At 53.5% G+C, this 22,151-nt stretch overlaps 1 protein-coding gene across 4 annotated transcripts in view; it reads left to right on the plus strand.

Moving 5' to 3' along the window:
• The window catches only part of PDGFRB (platelet derived growth factor receptor beta), a 37,736-nt gene extending 25,349 nt beyond the window's left edge, over positions 1–12,387 (plus strand). For all 4 annotated transcript variants that reach the window (XM_040239582.1, XM_040239581.1, XM_040239583.1 and 1 more), the window contains 13 exons: positions 359–453; positions 1,367–1,499; positions 2,027–2,131; positions 2,471–2,581; positions 3,594–3,753; positions 4,768–4,928; positions 5,463–5,581; positions 5,821–5,943; positions 6,712–6,823; positions 7,240–7,339; positions 7,878–7,983; positions 8,838–9,070; positions 10,337–12,387. In XM_040239582.1, coding sequence (XP_040095516.1) covers positions 359–453; positions 1,367–1,499; positions 2,027–2,131; positions 2,471–2,581; positions 3,594–3,753; positions 4,768–4,928; positions 5,463–5,581; positions 5,821–5,943; positions 6,712–6,823; positions 7,240–7,339; positions 7,878–7,983; positions 8,838–9,070; positions 10,337–10,520 — 1,742 coding nt within the window. In that variant the 3' untranslated portion in view covers positions 10,521–12,387. The remainder of the gene's footprint in view (positions 1–358; positions 454–1,366; positions 1,500–2,026; positions 2,132–2,470; positions 2,582–3,593; positions 3,754–4,767; positions 4,929–5,462; positions 5,582–5,820; positions 5,944–6,711; positions 6,824–7,239; positions 7,340–7,877; positions 7,984–8,837; positions 9,071–10,336) is intronic.
• Positions 12,388–22,151: the final 9,764 nt, after the last annotated feature.

Here is a 22,151-nt window from a genome sequence, read left to right on the forward strand (position 1 = left end):
ATGAGGGCCTAGATTCAGAGGAAAGGTAAACCATAGCCCTGCTCTCAGGAGCTCGTCTTCAATCTAGACCTGTGGCAGACAGGCCAGACTGACTTTGGAAAGGGCTGAGGGGATATGGAGGCCAGTGGTGATCCAGGGGGAGTTACTGTAGGGCAGAGAGTATTTAGGGTGAGGCTGGAGGTGTGGCCCAGAAGGGAAAGGCTGGAGGTCTGACATCATAGGCCAAAGCGGGGATGGAGCTGGTTCCATTCTGGGCAGGATGGGCAGAGAGGTTTTTGTGGTACCAGAGGTAGATTGCAGTGGGGGGAGCTGCCAAATGTCCTGTTTGTTCATAAGCATCTCTCATCTTTGCGTCCAGCCCTGCCCTTCAAGGTGGTGGTGATCTCGGCCATCCTGGCCTTGGTGGTCCTCACAATCATCTCCCTCATTATCCTCATCATGCTCTGGCAGAAGGTAAGCCCCGCTTTTGCCTAATGGGTTCAGAGTGGCATACCATTTTTTCACATGGACCTCTGCCATCCTCTAGTGCTGCAGGATCTGGCCATGTCTGGGTCCCAGCATGGAGCTCAGGGGATAAAATGATGCAAAGTAATGTGGGGTGTCTGAGCTTCCTCCAACCGCAGCAGCCTGGACCAACATGGGCCTGGTTCAGACCATCTGGAGTGCTCCAACTCTGCGGCGCACCCCACTCCCCACCCAGCATCCTGCTCGGGCATCATGTCTGTGCATCCTAGCCACAGGGCACGAGACCTTCAAGGTGGACTGCCTGGGTTCCAGCATTCTTCCAACTCTCACCCACACTAGGATTCTAGTGAAAGGCATTCTAATCCTGCTAATCTGTCATTTCAATGGTCTGTACTGTGGTTTCACCATTCCATGATTCTACCATAGGATTGCTGCACTCGATTCTGTCATTCTAAGATTCCAATCCTGTGATTCCAGCATCCTATGATTTCAACATTCTAAGGTTAAATCTTTCTGAGATTCCCACTGTGACTGACCCGGCATGGGGAAGGGCCATCCACATCCAGTGGAGTGTCCCTGCCTCATGTCACTTTCCAAGGCTACGTGCTCCTCTATTCCCATCTGAGGAGCAACTGAGGTTCTGGGAGAAGCTAGTGAGGAGGTTCTGATAAGGCTGCTGCTCAGCTGTCAGCTGCTTCTCTGCCACCTCCTCCTTACATCTGTTCCCATGGAGCCCATAAAAGCCTTGGCTCTATTGATAACTTGCTGTATGACTTCAGATCTACTGTTTGACTTCAGATAATCTTTTCTGGGCTTCAGTTTTTCTTGCCTCATCTGTTTCATAAGGAGCTGGACCTAGTGGTCCGCCTCTGATGATCCATCCCTGATCTTGATCCTGCAGAAGCCACGCTATGAAATCCGATGGAAAGTGATTGAATCTGTGAGCTCTGATGGCCATGAGTACATCTATGTGGACCCTATGCAGCTGCCCTACGACTCCACCTGGGAGCTGCCACGGGACCAGCTTGTGCTCGGTCAGTCCAAGGAGGCCTCAAGTGGCAGTCTGGGGACTTGAGGCGGGTGGGAACACTGTCTGACATCTGGGCCCAGCCTTGCCATGATTGGCTTGAGACCTAGGGCTGATGTCTTGCCTTCTCTGGCCCTCAGGCCCTACCCTCTGTACAATGAGGGTAAGATGATCCCCCTTGAGACCCTCTAGCCTTTATGTTCTATGATCCAGAGATGCTGTGAGATGAAACCCCTTTGTGGAGAGAGAGGAAGTGCCAGGCCTGTCCTTAGTGCAGCTGGAGAGGCTGAGAGGGTACAGAGAACCTGTGCTCCCCTCTGGGGGAGAGGTTTTCCAGGGACTAAAGAGGGACCAGAAAGCAGGCAGGACTTAGGTGAGACCAGGAAGGACCGCAAAGCACTGTGATTTTAGGAGCCTTCTTGGGAGAAACACCTTAAGTCCAGGGTGGCTTGAGGGGTGTCTAACCTGACCTCAGAGAGCATACATGTTGAGATTCTTCGTGAGTCAGCAGCTGAGAGATCATCTCTTTCCCAGGACGCACCCTGGGTTCTGGGGCCTTTGGGCAGGTGGTGGAGGCCACAGCTCACGGCCTGAGCCATTCTCAGGCTACCATGAAAGTGGCCGTGAAGATGCTGAAATGTGAGTCCTGGGAGCCCGCCCCTCTCTCCCCTCACCCCCACTTCCCCTGCACATTCAGGCACTCCCAGAGCAGGCCTTGTGCTGATTCTCTGGGCACAGAAGTACAGGCATACCACAGCCAGCAGCACTCCCGATTCTGCTTTGGGAAAGGGGCTTCCTCACCCTGCCCCCCTCCTCCAGGAGCCTCCCCACCCACCCTTTTTCCTTTCTCCTGCCCGTGGGTCCTCACCACCCTTGACTACCTGGGTCTAACAGTGCAGACTGGGGCAGAGGAGCCAGAATAGGCTCCAGTGAGGCCTCCATGACTGGGCCAGGCCTGAAGTCCTCTCTCTCCCTCAGCCACAGCCCGCAGCAGTGAGAAGCAAGCCCTCATGTCGGAGCTGAAGATCATGAGTCACCTTGGGCCCCACCTGAACGTGGTGAACCTGCTGGGGGCCTGCACTAAAGGAGGTACAACCCCCTCCCAGAGGATTCTGGCAAAGTGCCGGGGGCCAAGGCCTGGCCCCTCCCTGCCCCCTCCTCAGGGCAAGGACAACAGGACACTCTCACTGGAGGGTCCATGCCTGCCCAGTCCAGTGCCCTCACTTCACAGAGCCAGATGGGTGTTGGATTAGCAAGTCACAAAATCACATCACCTCCAAGACCAAAGCACTCTCCAGGTCACCATTCCTAGCAGTTTCCAAATCAAGGAGTCCTCTGACGTTTAAAACTTGTCACAATCGATTTTAAAAAGGGTAATAAGTAACAGCTCATGAGACATTGAAATGAGTCCTTCCTCTGGAGACCACCAACCGGCTTGCTCACTGAGAGCTGCTTTCACTCGGAACGTAGAATAAGTAAGGTCTCTCCAGCTGAGTGTGTTTATTTGAAACTCTGATTACAAGTTAGGCCACACACAAAAAAGTTATCACTACTTTCAGCTGCTTATTGTGAGATTTGGGATTTTCCTCAGTATTGTGCAACCAAAACAAAATACAGAAGTACACTGTGTGCGTAGACCAATTTTTGTCTGCAGTGGTCACACATTTCAAAATGTTTGATTCCACCAGTATCTTCAAACTGCCAAGTCAATGCATTGTGCTTGAATTTAAACAGTAACCTGGTAATAATCAGTTGCCTTTGTTTGCTTTATATCCTGGGCTCAACTTTCAGCTTCATCAACAACAGCTAACCCTATGCTTGCAGTTTGCCAAGCACTGAGCTGAGCTAACCAAAGGCATTATCTCATGAATACTCATGAGATCCTTTGGGGTGGGTATTACTAACCCCATTTGATAGATGAGGATAGTAAGGCTCAGGGAGACTGCCTTGCTCACAGCCGGGAAAATGCAGGTTTGCCTGGGGCCTGAGCCTGTTTGCTGTTCCACATGTAGCCTGTCATTAGCCTCATGGCTCTGACTGAAAGCCTGACCCCACCCCCACCCCCTGCCCTGGGACTCTTCCTGAGCCTGTCCTTCTGCAGGGCCCATCTACATCATCACCGAGTACTGCCGTTATGGCGACCTGGTGGACTACCTGCACCGCAACAAGCACACCTTCTTGCAGCGCTGCTCGGACAAGCGCCGCCCACCCAGCGCCGAGCTCTACAGCAACGCCCTGCCTGTTGGGCTCCCTCTGCCTAGGTACCGTAGGGAGGCTGGGGCCTGAGTTGGTGGGGAGCCCTGAGGAGCACCTGCTCACCCCTCCTTGTCCACGACAGGAAGTTGAGGCCAGGGTGGGCAGAGCTGCTCCTAGAGCCAGCCTGCAGCCTGGCCCCCTCAGCCACCCTAGAGGTGGGCATGACAATAATAGTGGTGATGATGGTAGCTGCCACCTGCTAGTTGTAGGAGGTATGCCAGGCCCTGCACTGAGCACTCTGCAGATGTGATCCCTTTCGACCTCTCACCAAACACACATCATTGTCTCTCCATCAGCGGGGAGCACCTGGGGCCCTCACCGGTTGATCCTCACTGTAGCGCTCTCCACTCTACTCCTCCCTTGCTGCAGCCTTCCCCCTCCTGCACACAGCAGTCTCTCCAGTGCCTCCAGGGTAGCTATACTCTTTCTTCTTCTTGTCCAAAAATAACATTTCTTTTCTCTCTTGCTGATTGCAAAAGCAATACTAGTCTGTTTCAGAGGCAAGAGTCAGTTAAGAATAGCATCAAAAGATGTTAAAATTCATCCATGTTCTCTTCAACATTTTGATTGGTTTCCTTCCAGTCTTTTTTCTCCCCCTAGAGACACATGTGTACTTTGTCCCACAACTCTCTGGAGAGCTGATGCTGCAGGCAGAGGCATTAAGGTGATTCACTGCCCACTTGCAGGGCCTCATGGCTGGACAGTGTCCTTCCTGTGACACTTGTCTTTGGGTACTGGAATCGCCCTGGGCATGAGTTCTCTGAGGACGCAACCTAGATCTTATCGTCATCTTGGCAGCCCCAGTGCCCAGCTCAGGATGGGTCTGAGGTTGGCTGGAAGGGCTCACCACATGGTCATTCGTATTGTGACAGATTGTGAGTGGAGGATGCTTGAGTGAGGGAGAGAAGAAATGCATAAGTGACAGGGCCTTTCTGGCCCCAGTGGTGAGCAAAGGGGCAGGAGGGGGATGAGCGGGGAGAGCCTGTGCTACTGTCTCTGTGATGCTCCTCTGCCCCCAGCCACGTGTCACTGCCTGGGGAGAGCGATGGTGGCTACATGGACATGAGCAAGGACGAGTCGGTGGACTATGTGCCCATGCTGGACATGAAAGGAGATGTCAAATACGCAGACATCGAGTCCTCCAACTACATGGCTCCTTATGATAACTACGTCCCCTCTGGTGGGTGCACACAGGGTCCTCACACCTGTGTTGTCATGCATTCTTTCCAAACCCTTTCCTCCACCCAGTCTGGCAACAACCCTGCCAGGAAGGTGGCCTTGTGCCCATTTCATAGATGTAGAAACTGAGGCCTGCCACCTGCCCAAAGCTGCTGTGTGGTGGAACCCCAATATCAACCCCTGTTTTGGGGTCAAGAAATGTGCACACAGCCTTCAGGGAGGAGAAGAGCTTGGGTTGGAGGGGAAGCCTGACCTGCTGGGGCCTCAGGAAAGAGTGGTCTGCTCAGAGCAGGCCCCAGGCTGACTAGTGCCCTGAGGAGCAGGCAGGCCAGGCTGAGCAAAAGAGGCCCAGGGCTAATGCCAAAAGTTTTTTCTGGAAGTCGGAGAATTTAAGAGATATTTGGAAATTGTTTTCCTTTTGGGGAAGCCTTAGAGGATCAGGAGTCTCCTCTCTGGGCCATCCAGCCTCTACGAGCCAGAGACCAGGGTTCTGTGGCCCTGGGGAGACTCAAGATGTCCTTCTGCTCTTCTCTAGCTCCTGAGAGGACTTGCCGGGTGACTTTGATCAACGAGTCCCCAGTGCTTAGCTACACGGATCTTGTGGGCTTCAGCTACCAGGTGGCCAATGGCATGGAGTTCCTGGCCTCCAAGAATGTATGTGTAGTCACAGTGAGCAGAGTGGGGTCCTGGGGAGGGGGGTCCCCCGACCAGCCAGGGTCCTCCAAGTACGTGACCGGTACAGCATCCCTCTGGTGGCTGAGGATGGCCAATGCCCTCACACCTGGCGGCCCCTCACACCTGACCAGCCATGTATTTTTCATAAAGCCCTCGACCTGGAGAGCCTTTCCCTACAATTGCCCCACAGTCTCAGCTCCCATCCCCTCTGTCTCCAGTGCGTCCACCGAGACCTGGCAGCCAGGAACGTGCTCATCTGTGAGGGCAAGCTGGTCAAGATCTGCGACTTTGGCCTGGCTCGTGACATCATGCGGGACTCAAACTACATCTCCAAGGGCAGCGTGAGTGCCTTCACCGTCATCCTGGTTCACGTGGCTTTGGCTCACAGGAAGTCAGGACAGGGTCCTTGTGGGCTCTGCCTGCCTGGCCCTGTGTGTAGGGACAGGAAGGGGAGCTACCAGCTGTGCATGGGGAGGGGGTGGGAGTGACATGCCCAGGCCTGTAGGGTGGGCCAAGGGCTCAGATTTTCTGGGCATGGCAGAGGCCAAGGGGCCAGCTATAAAGGTTCTGGGGGAATGGATAGGGAGCAGGCCAAATGTGCTTCTCAGCAGTGATGGCAGGCAGAGGAAGAAGCCTAGATGAGTGAGTGGCAGGTGGTACTCGGATAAAAGGTGACCATCCTGCCTCGCACTCATGTCCCCACTTTCCACACAGGGACAGAACTGGAGGGACACTAGGCTCCAGAGATGTAAGGCAGCTAGGTTGAGAGCTGGAGGACACCTGGGCACATCCCTGCCTCCCCCCGCAGGGGCCTCTGCTGCGGTCAGGAAGGGGATCCTGCTCCCCGAGGAGTCTCAGACCCTGGGACTCTTCCTCACAGATAGGGGTTGCTGTGTCCCCAGCTTGTGAGAAGAGAAACTCAGCCTCCTGATCCTCTGACTAACCAGCATTGGGATGGGTGTGGGAACCGTGTATCGGCAGTGATGGGCCCTGGGGGACCAGGAAGTGAGAAACAGCGGATGTGGGGACTGCCAGGCCTCCTCCTGCCTCCCAGGTGCAGAGTGGGGCTCAGCCCCTCCTTGCACTCAGCAGCCTCTGCCCTCCCACAGACCTTCCTGCCTCTGAAGTGGATGGCCCCTGAGAGCATCTTCAACAGCCTCTACACTACCCTGAGCGACGTGTGGTCCTTCGGCATCCTGCTCTGGGAGATCTTCACGCTGGGTATGCTTCCTTCATCCTCCAGTGCTCACCCGTACACAGTACAGCATCCACCCTGAGCGCCCACACCTCCATCCTAGGGGGGCAGTGGGACAGGACTCAGAAGCTCTGCTCTTTTCTTGTTACTGTGTAACCTCAGCAAGTGTCTTGCCGTCTGGATCTCCTTACCTCTGCATCTCAGTATAGATGGACTTGGACAGTGACGTCAAGAAGCCTGGCTCTGGTGTTCTCTGTTCTGATTCCTGGGAGGGATTCAGTCTGTGTGCAGAGCCTGTGAGGAAGCCCACATTTCCCAGTGCCAAAGCCACGATACCCTCACCAATGCCTGGGCTGGTGTGCCTCTCCCTGTCCTGTAGGAGAGGACTCCTGCCACTCTCCCAGCACCCTTGAGCCTGTCTCTTGTCTCTGCTCCCTAACAGGTGGCACCCCGTACCCAGAGCTGCCCATGAACGAGCAGTTCTACAATGCCATCAAGAGGGGCTACCGCATGGCCCAGCCTGCCCACGCCTCTGACGAGATGTGAGTGGAGCATCTGGGAAGATATTTGGGGATGCAGACAATACATATCCAACTTTACCAGCTTAAGACAAAAATAGATTAGCTCAGAGATGTAGAAAAATTAGGTTTAGCCGGATCCAGTTGTTCACAGACATCATCCACGTCTCTTGTTCTGCCCTGGGGCTCTGTTCTCCTTCATGTTGGCCTTACTTTCAGGCTGGCACCATCCAAATGGTTTCGGCCTGGCTGCTTTCACCATAGTTGCAGCAAAAGGCCCAGTGGTGGCTGTCAAGGGCTCTGCTGGGGTCACAGGCCCATCCAGAACCAGCCACTGAGCTGAGGGGATGAACCCAGTCATGTGCTCACCAAGGTGCGGCCAACCCCATGGAAGCACTGAACTGAAGGTGAAGGAGGGGCTTCTCAAGGGAACATGCCGGAGCAGTAAAGGGGAGATCCCTTCCCTCCTCCCCTCCCATCTCTTTTCATTTATTCCTCACTTTGTCCTGGGAGGCGGCAGGCCCTGAGCCGGAGGCCCTGACCCCTCTGCCCCTTTCCCCAGCTACGAGATCATGCAGAAGTGCTGGGAAGAGAAGTTCGAGATCCGGCCCCCCTTCTCCCAGCTGGTGCTGCTTCTTGAGAGACTGCTGGGTGAGGGCTACAAAAAGGTATGCTGAGACAGGGTGGAGTGGGGACTGGAGAGCACCAGTCCAGAAATAGACACAGGGTACAAGGCTCACTGTGACGCACTGGTGTTTGGGGACAATCCTTTCCCCTCTCTGGGCCTGTTTCCCTGTTGGTGCCAATAAGGGATGTGAGTGTAGTTTATTTTAGCAGTACAGAATTTCTTAAAGTGAAATCCTACTTGGAAGCTGATTAATTTAAACTGGAGGCAGGGAGCCTATAGCCCCCTCATCCTTCATCCTTCCACTTGCCTTTGCAACCAGACCAAACCCTGGGCCTATGTCCCAAGTCTGAACAACCCCAGGTGCAATGGTTATTAAGGGCCTGACTGCCTAGACCCCGTGGCAGGCTCGTACACGGCAGCTGTTGCCAGTGGGGCCTTAAAACCCTCCCCTGCCCCACTGGAAAGCTAGTGCGAGGGGGATGCATGTACCCTTTGTCCAGACACAGCCCTTTCCCTCAGTCCATTCCTCAGCCCACTCCCAGCCACATCTGGTTATGGGTCCAGGACCAGTGGTGAGGGAAACAGGCCCCAGCGAAGGAGGCCGTGCAGGCCAAGAGCCCACCCCTGTCCCCTGAAGCAGGGGAGAGTTAGCATCACGGGTGCTGGTCTGAGTACTGACCCCTCCCCAGGTGACCCTCAGTTCACTTTGTCTGGTGAGAGGCCAGAGAGGAGGGTAACTTAGTGGCTTTGGGCAATTCTTCCTCTCTGAGCACCAGGGACCTTATTTACATAATGCTGGAGGGGCTGGCTCAGAATCTACCTGTTAGATGATCCCTAAAGTCATTTCTGGTCTGACCCTCCCTCTGTCTCTGATTCTTCCTGCCCCCTGAGCAGAAGTACCAGCAGGTGGATGAGGAGTTTCTGAGGAGCGACCACCCAGCCATCCTTCGGTCCCAAGCCCGCTTGCCTGGCTTCAGTGGCCTCCGATCTCCTCTGGACACCAGCTCTGTCCTCTATACTGCTGTGCAGCCCAACGAGGGGGACAATGACTACATCATCCCCCTGCCTGACCCCAAACCCGAGGTTGCTGATGAGGGCCCACTGGAGGGTTCCCCCAGCCTTGCCAGGTAGCTATTCCTACCTGCAGCCCAAAGCAGTAGTGTACACAGTGTGTGTGTGCACACGTGTGTGTGTGTCTTTGTATGTGTGTGTGTGTCAGTCTGTATCTTCATGCCATCAGACTTGGCTCAGCTGAATACTTATTCATGCCAATTGAATAGCAAAAAGAATGGAACTCATTTGACCTTTGATGACCTCAGGTGGAAATGGCAGGCTGGTAAGAGAAAGAATGGCCTGGGACACGTTTGCAAAGTATCTGTTTCGTTTAAAGGAACCTCCACAGCCATCTACTCTGTCCCCTCTCTCGGCTGTGACTTAGCCCTAAGGAGGGAAAAGGAAAATCTAACTTGTATTACTCTGTGGTGATCCCCAACCCTGTGATCTGGCCTTCGGCACCGTGCCCTGAGGACCCCAGGGAGCATGGAACAGGGAGGCAGAGGTGTCTACAGAAGTTCAGGCCAAAATTCAGACTGGGGAGAAGATTCATGCTTTTCTTTTGCCTTGGGATGTGAAGTTACAGCATGAGGGGAGGGTTTTGGAGGAAGGCCAGCTATTGCCTGGACTAGATGTTCCGCATGTGGCCAGACCTACACCCAAAACAAGATCCACCCTGTGGCGAAATGGCTGGGGCTGCAAACTGGGTTCCAGCTGTATCTCTGCCACTCGCTGCAGTGAGACCTGGCCAGGTACCTTTGCTGTGAGCCCGTCTCTCTACATAGACTAGGAGCACACACAGGACTTAGAAGGCCCTCCCCACCCTGTTTGAGAAGCTAATATTCCAAGGCTCCAAGCAGCCAGTGTACAGAGGAGTTCAGCTGAGTTCAGACAGCTTGGAGTGTGAATGCTGGGGCTGCTCTGAGCCTTCAGACCAGCTGCTTCTCCTCTCTGAACCTCAGTTGCCTCGTCTGCAAAATGAAAACAGTAGGAGTACTTCAATTTGGAGGCTGTTATGGGGATTGAATGAGGTCACTATGCGTTCAGGCATGTGGGAGATGGAGACTGATGAGTGAGCAATGGGCTTTGGAGTCAACAGGTCTGCGCTAAGTCCCCGCTCCTGTACTGAGCCACTGTGTGATGCAGGGCAATGACATAACCTCTCTGAGCTGCACTTTCCTCACGACACCTGCCTCGTGTAATCTCTACGAGAATTGTAGTGAGCTAAAGTGTGTAAGGCACATGCAGCCAGCTCAGGTAGATAGAAGGCTCTATGTTAATGCTGTTCTTTCACTGAGGTTCCCTCCAGCCTCTCACTCACTCGCCCTCCCCGCCTCTAGCTCCACCCTGAATGAAGTCAACACCTCCTCTACCATCTCCTGTGACAGCCCTCTGGAACCCCAAGAGGAGCCAGAGCCAGAGCCAGAGCCGCAGCCCGCCTCCCACGTGGAGCCAGAGCCCAAGTGGCCGCCGGATTCCAGCTGCCCCGGGCCTCGGGCCGAGACGGAGGACAGCTTCCTGTAGGGGCTGGCCCCCACCCTGCACTGTCCTACCCGAAGCTCCCCTCTACCTCCCAGCACCCTGCATCGCCTGGCCGGGCTTGGCCTCTCGTCATCCAGGCTGCTCCCGTCGGCTGTCCCTTTCCAGAAGGCTTCTGTCCCTGGCACATCATACCCAACCCCTGGGGCTGGCTTAGGAGGCAAGAGAACTGGAGGAGCCGTAACCAGTCCTCTGCCTCTGGAGCACCCATGTGACTCTGAGCCAGGGTTCTCCCAGGGGACTCTGTTTCCCCATCTGTAAGATGGGAATGATGGGCTTGGCAACCCACAGTCTGGGATTCTCACCCTGCCTGACAGATGTGGAGGATGGAACTCTCAAGTTTTGTGAAGTGATGGATTAACTCTTTTCTGTTCAGCCAGCTGCCCCTCAAGGAGCTGCAGCTCTCTCCTTGCACTTTTTTCTCCAAGAGCTGGGGAAGGGACCCTAGCATCTCCGGCTCCTGGCCAAGCTAGGGCCTGGCCTTGGACAATGTTGCCTCATCCAGAAGCCACCTGCCCTCAGTGCCGGTCTTTGCTTTCCCAGGCCCAAGCTGGTCTGGGGCCTTCTGTGCTTAATTAATGCTGAGGGCTGAGCCAAGTACAGGATACCTTGGCCTGTAGCCCCAGGCCCAGGCACTTAGGGTGCACCTCCCCATAACATGCCATGTCCATGTCTTCCTGGCCCCATGGGTCCAGGGATCGCCTTTCTTATCACTGCCAGTCTTACTCCACTCACCAGAGTCTCCAGGGCCAGATGAGCCCCACATCTCTGATGCATGCATTGACATGCTTGCAACAGGTGCCTGCACGTGTGGACTAGTATGGCATTGGACCTGCTAAGAGACCTTGGAGGATTCCTTCACCCTCTCTGGGGCTGTTTTCCCTGTTGAAAAACGAGCAGTTGGACTCACTGACTTCTGGTACCCTGCCAGCACTAACATTCTAGAGTATTCCAGAGGTTGTACACTTGCCCAAATGAAGCAAAGATAAACACTCCACACCTCTATCCTGGGATCAGCTGGGACCTGGAGAGGCTCCAATCACACATCACACACTTCCGGGCATTCAGGAACTGGGCCCCTTCCCCAGGCCCCCGGCAGGTCCCAGAGGCCAGCTGCCCAGGCCTTGGCTCTGAGTGATAGCCATGGTCCTGGAAAGTCCCCAGAAGCTGCCCAGAAGGGACGGAGGGGAGACCATGGGATCCCTTTCACGACCCACATGGCCTCTGGCTGGAGCTGTCCTGGGCAAAGGAAGCAGGCAGCAAATTGGAGTGCCTGGTGCAGCCCGCCACTCCGGCACCTGCTGTCCAGGGCTGTGCTGCAGATCTGACGGGCAGTGAGAGGACAAGATGCCTTGGAGGGGGGACCCGAGGAGGGGGTGCAAGGGGTGGGTACTTGGGGGTTGCCTTCCCGCCTTCCAGCTGCCCCAGCCTGAGGAAGGAACCGTGGAGGTGGCTTTGTCTGCCCAGGGGTGCTCACCTCATGCCTCTGTCAGCCCAGTGGGCAGTGGTGGGGCCTGGGCAGTGAGGGCTGTGGCCAGGACCACTGGCAGGGGAAGGGCTAGATGGGGTGGGGGTGGGTGGGTGAGGGAAGGTCAGCGACTCTGGGAACCAGCCCCCTGTGTCGGTTGGCACCTCCCTGCCCTGGGACCCCCAAAGCCTGATCAAGGAGAGGGTATGGGTTCTCACTACGGTACCAAAGATGTAATCACCTAGGTTTACAAGTATTTTTAGGACTCACATTAACACACATTTATATGACAGAAGTGCTATTTTGTACGCCATCAAATTTTCCTCTCTGTGTACTTTTTTAAGAGAAAGATTTTAATATTAAACCTGGTGCTTCTCACTCACAGACTTCGTGGTATCCCACAGATGTGGGTCCCTGGGCCCAGGAGGAGGCAGGAATGGGGTGGGGCAGCCGGGTTCACCCAGCTGTATGATCCCCACGTGACCCCTCAGCTCAAGTCCACTTCCATTTGTGAGACGGGGTTTTTCACACTCCCACCCACCCCTCCCTGGTAGTTGGGGGACCTGGACCTCAGGCTTTGGTTTTCCAAGTTGTGGAAGAAGAAGGCTCTTCTGGCGCCGTAGTGCTTGGTTCTGGGTGGGGGCCCTGAGCCCCACTGCCACCCCCACCCTACCCCACCATGTGCTTTGGCTTTGGCCATTAAGCCAGCCACCCTCCCTGCAACCTGTGGCCCAGATCCAAGCTGGTGTGGCTCATAAGAAGCATTCACTACAGCCCAGATCCCAGGCCCTGGTGACTGGTGGTCAGGTCTCAGGTACGGGCAGGGAGACAGACAGTGTGCCCGAGAGGGCAGAGAGGAGGAAGGAAAGAGGAGAAGAAGAAGCAAGGAAGATGTGGGTGAGTGTGGCCGCAGCACGGCCAGGGGAGGGAAGCAGGGGCCTAGCTGTGGCTCCGAGAGCAGAGTCTGCCAGGCTGGGAGGGGGGTGCAGACTCACCCCTGAAGGCAGAGGCAGCTTAGTGGTGTGTGGGGCTGTCGTGAGCCAGGCGTCTTGGTGTCCACTGGCCAGCTCAGTACTGGCTGTAGGCTCTAAGTAGAGCCCAGGTACAGCCCAGGTCTGGGAGACCCGGCAGCAGAATGGGGCCAGGGCAATAGAGCTGCCGGGGCAGAGGGCAGAGTACACAGGTCCTGGCCCTCCTGCCTGGGTCCTTTGGGACGGGTCACCTGAGGAGCAGCAGGGTTCTGCCTGAGACCTGTCACACCTCACTGTGTGACCTTGGCCATTCCTTGCTCTCTCTGAGCTGGGGATGGGGCATCTCAGTTTGCTTCTGGGGACTAGCACCTCCTTTCGGAACCACAGGCCTCCCTGGACTGCCTCCAGAAGTCTGGGGCCGTGGCTGCCAGTGGGGAGAGGAACAGAGACGTGAGGCAGCTCTGACTCACCAGCCCAGCCGCCAACTCAGGGGCAGCTGAGCCACCCCCAGGGAAACCCCCCTGCCCCACCTCCCCTGCTGCAGGGCCTGGGGGTCCTGGCCTCGGAGCCCATGACCCCATCTCCCCTGGCTGTGGTAGGAGATGAATAAGCCACACCGGGATCTGCCCTGTAAAGAGAATAATCAGCCACATTCCAGATGGGGATTATCCTTGTCTTTGGGAAAGCCTCCATCTGGTCAGAGGACCTTGGTCCCTTCACCTCAAGCCCGCTCCTTATGGGGTCTTGGGTGGGTTAGACCAGAAGTAGATGGAACTAAGACACCACAGAGAGAAGGGAGGAAGGCAGTGCTGGTGCCGCTTACTGAAGCGTTCCTCTGTGCCAGGGACGTCCTGTTGCTGCACACATCTTCCCGTTTGCCTTCACATCCACCCTGTGAACCTAGGGCTGCTCCTGTCCCCGTATTACAAAGGGGATACCAGTTCAGGAGAGGTTGTGGTGACTTGCCTACAGTTGTCAGGTTGGTACAGCAGGGAGGTGATGGGTGCCTGGGCCTGGCCGAACCCCGGGTCAGCTCTCAGGGGGGCAAAGGGAAGCCTGGGTCCCAGCCCCTGTCTCCTGACTCCAGACCTCTGGGGCTGTGGGTCCCCAAGAGAAAGTGCTGGGGGGAAGAAAGGAGCTAAGAGACTCTGAGGGCTAGGTGGATGTAATAAACAAGCATCTGATGGGCTGGGAGCCCACACACCCCTGTGCAGAGGGGATGTGGGAGCGGGAGGATGGGGGAAACTGTAGCTCCTGTGGCTCTCCCATCCCCACCACTCAGACGGGCCCATGGGAACTGGTGAGCTGGAATTTTCCTCCCAGACGATGAGCCACTTGACTATACAATTCTTCCGCCACTGTATTCACAGCCAGGGTCCTTGTTCCTGGAAAAAGAGAGAAAGACTGAAAGCTTTTGCTTCCAGGGCCCTGACCCTCAGCTGACGAGGGGCCCCACAGCCCCCATTAATGCTCTCTCTTTGAATTAGAGCCCTGTCTCCACAAGTTCTCTTCTATTTCAGTTTATCATTCAGCTTCATAAACATTTAAAATTGCTTTCATAGACGCAATTATATAATATATGCCTGCATTAACAAGTATCCATTAGCAGATGTATGACAGAAAGAGACCCATGAGACCCTGGCTGTCTCGGTCCCTCATCATTTAGAGTGGGTTCCTCTCTGTAAGCCGATGTGATGTTCACAATAAAGCTGGGTAACAAGCCAAGGGAAGACCCAGATGAAAAAGCTAAGGCTCAGAGCCATGAAGTGCTGGTCCAAGGTCACATTGGGAGGCTCATTCCTGCCAGTCTGGTGTTTTTGCTACTGCCTTCCTCAGGGAGATTTGGAGTCCAGTTTCTGGATGCAGAGGGGATAGCAGGCTGAGAAGCCATTGGATGAGGTTGCCAGCCGCCCATTCAGGGCGAGGGTCTTGGAATTCCCTGAGTAGGCTCCCCCTTAAAGGGAGCTTCTGGGGCTTTTTCTGGGCTGTGATCGGTTCCCACAGCTCAGAATACCATTAGCCATGACTGCTTTGGAGCCTGATGAAGGGGCCTAGGCCTGGGGCAGGGAGTTGGGCCTTCTCAGGATCCAGCAGGGACTCGGGGACATCACAGAAACCAGACTATCTCCCTGTGGTCCCCTCCAACTGGCTCAGCCTCTGCCCTTCTCTCTGGGCACATTATGGCCCGTGTATCTGCTCTTTCCAATGGCTTCTTTCCACCTGACAGGGTTGGGGCAGTTCCATTCTCTTTCTGGTTTAGGGTTTTGTGGGTAATCACTGCGAGGAACTAGAAAGTCACAAACACAGGGAAGTAACAGAGCTTCTGGAAAATCACAGAATTCTCAAGAGTTGTTGTTCCCCTTCTGAAGGTACAACATGGCAACTTCCATGTCTGAAAATTTTTCTTCTCCATTACTGATCTTCTTGAAGCATACTATGATCTTGTCTCTATTTGCTCAGGCATCTTCGATGGCTCCCCATGGCCCAACAAAGTCCAGACATCCTCATGTGGTCGTGAAGTTCCCTCCTGACCTGGCTTCAGCGTCTCTCGCCTCTCCCATGTCTGTGCTCCAAGGCCTGTCTGTCCCTGTGTGGGCCCCAAGCTGTCCAACCTTCCAACAGTGCACAAGAGCTCCCTTCCCTCCACATCCTCACCAACACTGGCTATTGCTTGTCTTTCTGACAGTAGCCATTCTAACAGCTGCGAGGTGATTTCTCACTGTGGTTTTGATTTGATTTCCCTGACAATTAGTGATGTTGTACATCTTTTCATAGGCCTGTTGGTAATTTGCAAAAATGTCCATTCCTCTGTCTGTGTTTTAATTGGATTATTTTGCTGTTGAGTTGAATGAGTTCCTTACATTTGGATATTAACTCCTTAGCCAATACATATAATTTGCAAAGATTTTCTCCCACTTCACAGGTTGCCTGTTCATCGTGTTGCCTGTTTCTTGGGCTGTGCAGAAGTCCTGCCTCTGCACCTCTCGGGGTGCTGCCCTCACCACCTAGGACACCCGGCTCTCTATGACTGAAAGGAAAAGTCTTGCTCTAACTTTCAGCCCAGTGCAAAACCCCCTCCTCCAAGAAGCCTTCCCAACACCCAGCTAGAAGTGGTTTCTTTGCCCAGTCCTTTGCTTGTGCCTCTGATGGGCCCTCATCAGTCCACTAATGTCCTATGCTCTCTCATCTCCAGGCCTTTATCATGCTGTCTCTCCTTCCTAGAAAATTCCCACTCCTCTCTGCACCTCTCCCCAGCTCCTCCTCAGTTTAGGCAGAGTCTTTCTTGTCCCTTCTGCAGTGCTCCCAGGATGTCTTGCAACTCCACTGCTGTCCTGGTTCGTCTTTACCACTCGGCTGTGAGCTCCAAAGGGGAGGAACTATGCCTGCCACGCTCAGCACCATTCCCAGGGCCAAGCAGAGAGTCGGTGCTTGATAAATATTTGTTGGATGCACTTCACCTGCCATTATTGTCTCACTGAATCTGAGTTAGTAACACTTCCCTTGTTTTACAGACAAAAAAAAAAAAAAACAACCTTAGAGGCCAGGACCTGGCTGGCTGTGGTCACACAGCTATGAGTGGAAAATGTGATTCCCAGTCTGTCTGGCTCCAAAAACCAGGCCAGTCCCGCTCTACCCTTGACCTTTCTGAGAGCCCCAGCCATTGCTGAAGCAGGTAGTTAAACACATGGGCTCTGGGGCTGAGTTCCTCAGTTCAAATCCAGCTCTGCCACATGTCAGCTGTGTGACCCTGAGCAGAACACTTAACATCTCTGAGCCTGTTTTTCCTCATCTATAACATGGAAGAATTAAAGCTATCCCCTTAGATGATTATGAGGATCAGATGAGATGACTTGTACAGAGAGTCTAGTCTGGAGATTCTCACAAAGGAAGTGTCTAATGAACAGAGGACTCAAGATAGCCCCTCTTTGTGTAACTGCTTTACTGCAATTGTTAATGGCACCCCTTTTGGTCTCAAAGGTTCATGTTTGGATGACAAATCGAGCAACAAAGATTGATGTCAGAGTGAGCACCTGCGTTATAGTACCACTACTGGGGACAGGGAGGGACCTGCAGGTAGGAAGCAGCCCTGAGCCTCTCCTTCCTGGGCCCAGAACAGGGCATGGCTGGTTTCTGAGAGTGGAGGACTCCTTTCACTCTTTTCATTCGTTTACGGGCTTCCCTGATAGCTTCCTCAGCTGGTAAAGAATCTGCTTGCAATTTGGGAGACCTGGGTTCGATCCCTAGGTTGGGAAGATCCCCTGGAGAAGGGAAAGGCTACCCACTCCCATAGTCTGGCCTGGAGAATTCCGTGGACTGTTATAGTCCATGGGATCACAAAGAGTCGGACATGACTTAGTAACTTTCACTTCACTGCCTGCAATGCAGGAGACCCTGGTTCAATTCCTGGGTTGGGAAGATCCCTTGGAGAATGGAAATGCTACCCACTCCAGTATTCTGGCCTAGAGAATTCCATGGACTGTATAGGCCCAGAACAAGTCACTGCTAGTTTCTGAGAGTGGAGGACTCCTTTCACTCTCTGTTCGTTCACTCTCTGCACGTTTAATCACTTATTTGTGCATCCAGCACTGATTGAGCTGCCACCGCCTGCCAGGCATGGGCCAAGAACAGAGGGTGAGGAGAAACCAGGGCTGTGCTGGGGGTGGAGGGGGTCAGTCAGCAGGGCGTTACATCAATAATGTCCCCCACTGAGAACAGCCCTTCACTGAGAAGTGCTGTGACCTCAGGGGGCCAGTGTAAGGCAGACAAAGGGAGGAAGGGTGAGTACAGACCAGACAGGAAGGACCACATCGAGCAGTAAGAGAGCAGGGTGAGTTCGGGAGCTGGGAACTCGGGCTTCAATCCTGCAGAGAGAGCAGGTGGAGAGGGCAGATGCGCTAAGGCCAGCTGTGGGCAGGTAGCAAAGGCCACTGTAAGCCCTGCTAGAGCATGGGCCTGACCTGCACCTCTGGGCTAGAACAGTAGATGGGAACAAATACCCTTGGTAGCCTAAGGCAGACGCTAGAACTCTTCCCATCCTCACTCCTGACAGGAGTCAAGTGTCCTGATGATGGTCCCTGTGTCCTGGCTAGGGCCCCCCTCTCCCTGGTGGGGAAACTGCCTGCATGGACTGGGGCTGGTGTTGAGTAGTCAGGAATGTGGAGGCTGAGTTCTCCCTGCCATGGAGCCTAGAGGTGCCAGGACCCCAGAGCCAGGGAGAGACCCTTAGCATGTGCAGGAGTGTGACAGGCCCACACAGTTGCTTCAGGATTTCCTAACATTTGGGCTGACATGCAAATCCTTTGCAAAGTTCCTCTGCCACAGGAAGCAATGATGTCAGTCTGGAACCCCTCTTCATCATCCTCCTAGCAGCATCACTGCGGCTTCCCGAGCCAGGGGTCTCCCCTACATCACCCCCACTGTGCCCTACAGTGAGCCCAGGGCGCTTGCACCCACATTCATGGGTGGTCAGCACCCTCACCGTAGAGAAAGACCCAGGGTCACATTGTGCTTTGTGGCGGTCATTAGCAAAGTCTCTGCAGCCATCTTGGTCACCTGCTGGCTCTGAGACCTGGGGCAAGTGGCAACCTTTCTGAGCTTTGCCCTCCTCATCTGCAAAATAGGGATAATTAATAGAACCAGCCTCCTGGTTGAGAGGATTAAATGAGATAAATATGCCAAGAACCCAGTGTGGTACCTGGCATGTAAACAACACGTGAACAATGTTAGGCCTCCAAATGCCATATTTCTAGGAGGGCAGAGTGCCTTCCTACTCGTCGAGCTTTGGAATACGGCTTTCATTCACAGATTCATACATCCCTCAAACATCTAAACTCAGTGGATCAGAATGTTCAGGTATACCACAGGCTCAGGAGGCAGAAATACCCTAACCAGCTGTGTGATCTCAAGAAAGTGACTTAACTACACTGAGTCTTGGGGTAAAAGCCACACCTACCTGTAAGCGTGGCCTGCAAGTGAGAAAAGAACTGAAATGGGGATGAGTCCAGAAGGCTTGCGATGCATAGGAAGGGCAGGGAGGCCCCTTCGAGTTAGTCCAAGCTGTCGGATTTTCCGGGTGGACAGAAGTATAGGACACGCAGCTGAGAAGCTTCCTCTGATCTCTGGGACAGGGACACGCTCTGCTGAGGCCACCCCTCAGGTCCACTGTTGACTTCCACTACCCACCCGGGCTAGACCCATCTCTTCTCCACCTCTACACCCTCCACCAGGGACAGGCCTCTGCCAACCCGAGTCAGGGACTCTGAGAACTGCATGAAAGCCGAGCATCCTACTCCAAGACCAGAGACAAACTTCTCCTACATCTTAGAGATTCTCAGGTTTCCACAATGCCATTCGTGAGCTTTCAAGGGTGGTGGCCTCAGACATTAGTAAGCATCAGAATTCCCTAGAGAGTCTGTTTCCTGTACAGGTTCCTCCACTTCTAATTCTGCAGGCTTGGGATGGCCCTGGAATCTGCTTTTTAACAGGTCCTCTTGTGATTCTGAGGCTAGGGTTCCTGGACTGTAGTTGGAGGTACTCTGTCTGCCTGCTCCCAGGAAGAACTGTGGCCTTTAGGATAAAGCCTAAGCTCCTGGCCATGTGGTCAGTGACTCTTTGCATTTGGATGTCACCCCTTCCTACCTCTACCTCTGCACCCCTCCTCTGGCCTGCCATGGGGAACTCTGACTTTTTGTCCCCTCTGTCCTCATGCCAGTCAGTCTCCTGAATTTCCTTTTTGCCTGAATGACTCCTCCAAGGACCGCCTCCAAAGCCACTGTTCTTGAAGCCCTCAAAGACTCTCCATCCTGTCCCCTCATGACATCTGACTGTGCCCCTGTCACCACACAAAGGGGCTCCCTCCAACTGGGTGGGACGTGAAAAAGTTAATCACGTTGGTGACCCTGCATATTGTTGAAGATCTGACGAGGGTGAGGCTGACCAGATGTGCTGGGAGACCAGGTCCCAGGAGGACCGCTAAGGGACCGAAGTGCTTGACTTAGAGACATGGTGCGTCCAGGGGCCCAGGGGAGGTCCCATGTTCCTGGAGGCCTGTCAGGGGACAGGGAACAGAGGTACCTGGGGGTCCTGAGTGCAGAACCAGGAGCAACAGGGGGTGCCCCAAGGAGAGAGTTCTGTTCCCTGATAGGAAGCACATGCTGCAGCTTTCTAAGGACTAGAGGCATGCAGGTGACCCGCCAGGAATGCTATGATTGTACGGGGAGTGGTAAGTAGTAAGTAGTAAAGTCACTCAGTCGTGTCCGACTCTTTGTGACCCCATGGACTGTAGCCGATCAGGCTCTTCCATCCATGGAATTTTCTAGGCAAGAGTACTGGAGTGGGTTGCCATTTCCTTCTCCAGGAGATCTTCCCGACCCAGGGATCGAACCTGGGTCTTCCGCATTGCGAGCAGATGCTTTTACCATCTGAGCCACCAGGGGAGTGGTATGAGTGGATTAACTTGATAGCAGGGAGCAGGAGTCTGGGCCTGAGACTCTGAGAATCCCAATTCTCTCTCCAAAATGAAAGTGAAAGTGAAGTCGCTCAGTGGTGTCCGACTCTTTGCGACCCCATGGACTGTAACCTATCAGGCTCCTCTATCCATGGGATTTTCCAGGTAATAGCACTGGAGTGGATTGCCATTTCCTTCTCCAGCGGATCTTCCCGACCCAGGGATCGAACCCAGGTCTCCCACATTGTAGACAGACCCTTTACCATCTGAGCCACCAGGGAAGTCCATCTCTTTCCTAAAGTCTGTGTGTCCTGAGATAAGTCACTTACCCTCTCTGACCCTTCTTTTTCTTCTCTGGTGGAGATACTATGCAACACAGTGAGTCCCTGTGGCCCAGGCCTGTATGAGAAAATGGAAATGAAAGTGCCTTGTAGACAATGAGTGGCTCAGCCTTCCTCAGTTCAGTTCAGTCGCTCAGTCGTGTCCAACTCTTTGCGACCCCATGAATTGCAGCACGCCAGGCCTCCCTGTCCATCACCAACTCCCGGAGTTCACTCAGATTTACGTCCATCGAGTCAGCGATGCCATCCAGCCATCTCGTCCTCTGTCATCCCCTTCTCCTCCTGCCCCCAATCCCTCCCAGCATCAGAGTCTTTTCCAATGAGTCAGCTCTTCGCATGAGGTGGCCAAAGTACTGGAATTTCAGCTTTAGCATCATTCCTTCCAAAGAAATCCCAGGACTGATCTCCTTCAGAATGGACTGGTTGGATCTCCTTGCAGTCCAAGGGACTCTCCAAGAGTCTTCTCCAACACCACAGTTCAAAAGCATCAATTCTTCAGCGCTCAGCCTTCTTCACAGTCCAACTCTCACATCCATACATGACCACTGGAAAAACCATAGCCTTGACTAGATGGACCTTAGTCGGCAAAGTAATGTCTCTGTTTTTGAATATGCTATCTAGGTTGGTCATAACTTTTCTTCCAAGCCTTCCTCAGCAAGGTACAAAACCCCAAAACCAGAAATGAAAACACCAACAAATTTGACAACATACAAAGCTTCTGTGTAAACTTCTGTGTAAATAGCAAAATAGAAAGCTGAAAGAGATGTGGTGGACTGGTAGAGAATATTTTCAACATATCTGATAATAGGGTTAATAGACATAATACAGAATGTAAATAGTGTCAACAAATCAATAAATAATAAGAAACAGGACATGGATCAAGGATATGTGCAGAAGAAAAAAGCCAAAATACATGTCAAAAAAGTTCATTTCACAATCAACCATGGAAATGTATATTAAAATCTCAGTGAAATAACATTTTATTTTTCCTATCATGTTGGGAACATTTTTAAAGATCAGTAATAGCCAATGTCAGCAAGAATGTAGTGAAGCTGGATTTCCCCGCACACTTTTGGTGGGAATGCACATTTATACAGCCTCTTTTGGAGGGCAATTGAACAGTACCTGCACATTTAACAGTACCTACTTTCAGACCCAGCAATCCATCCTCTAGGAATGGATTCCACTAAAGTGATGTCACACATGCACAGTGATTCACGTGCTCAGATGATCACTGCAATGGAGAAAAATCAAGTAAGTAAAGTGTCCATTAAGTAGAGGAATGGTAAAAAATTATGGGATACTCACATCATGAATACAAGAAGCAATTTAAAAACCAAGGAGGTAGGTGTCTATGTTCCCTGCATATAAGTTAAATAAGCAGGGTGA

This window comes from Oryx dammah, unplaced genomic scaffold, assembly GCF_014754425.2.
Source record: "Oryx dammah isolate SB20612 unplaced genomic scaffold, SCBI_Odam_1.1 HiC_scaffold_5, whole genome shotgun sequence".
In the NCBI taxonomy this organism is placed as follows: domain Eukaryota; kingdom Metazoa; phylum Chordata; class Mammalia; order Artiodactyla; family Bovidae; genus Oryx; species Oryx dammah.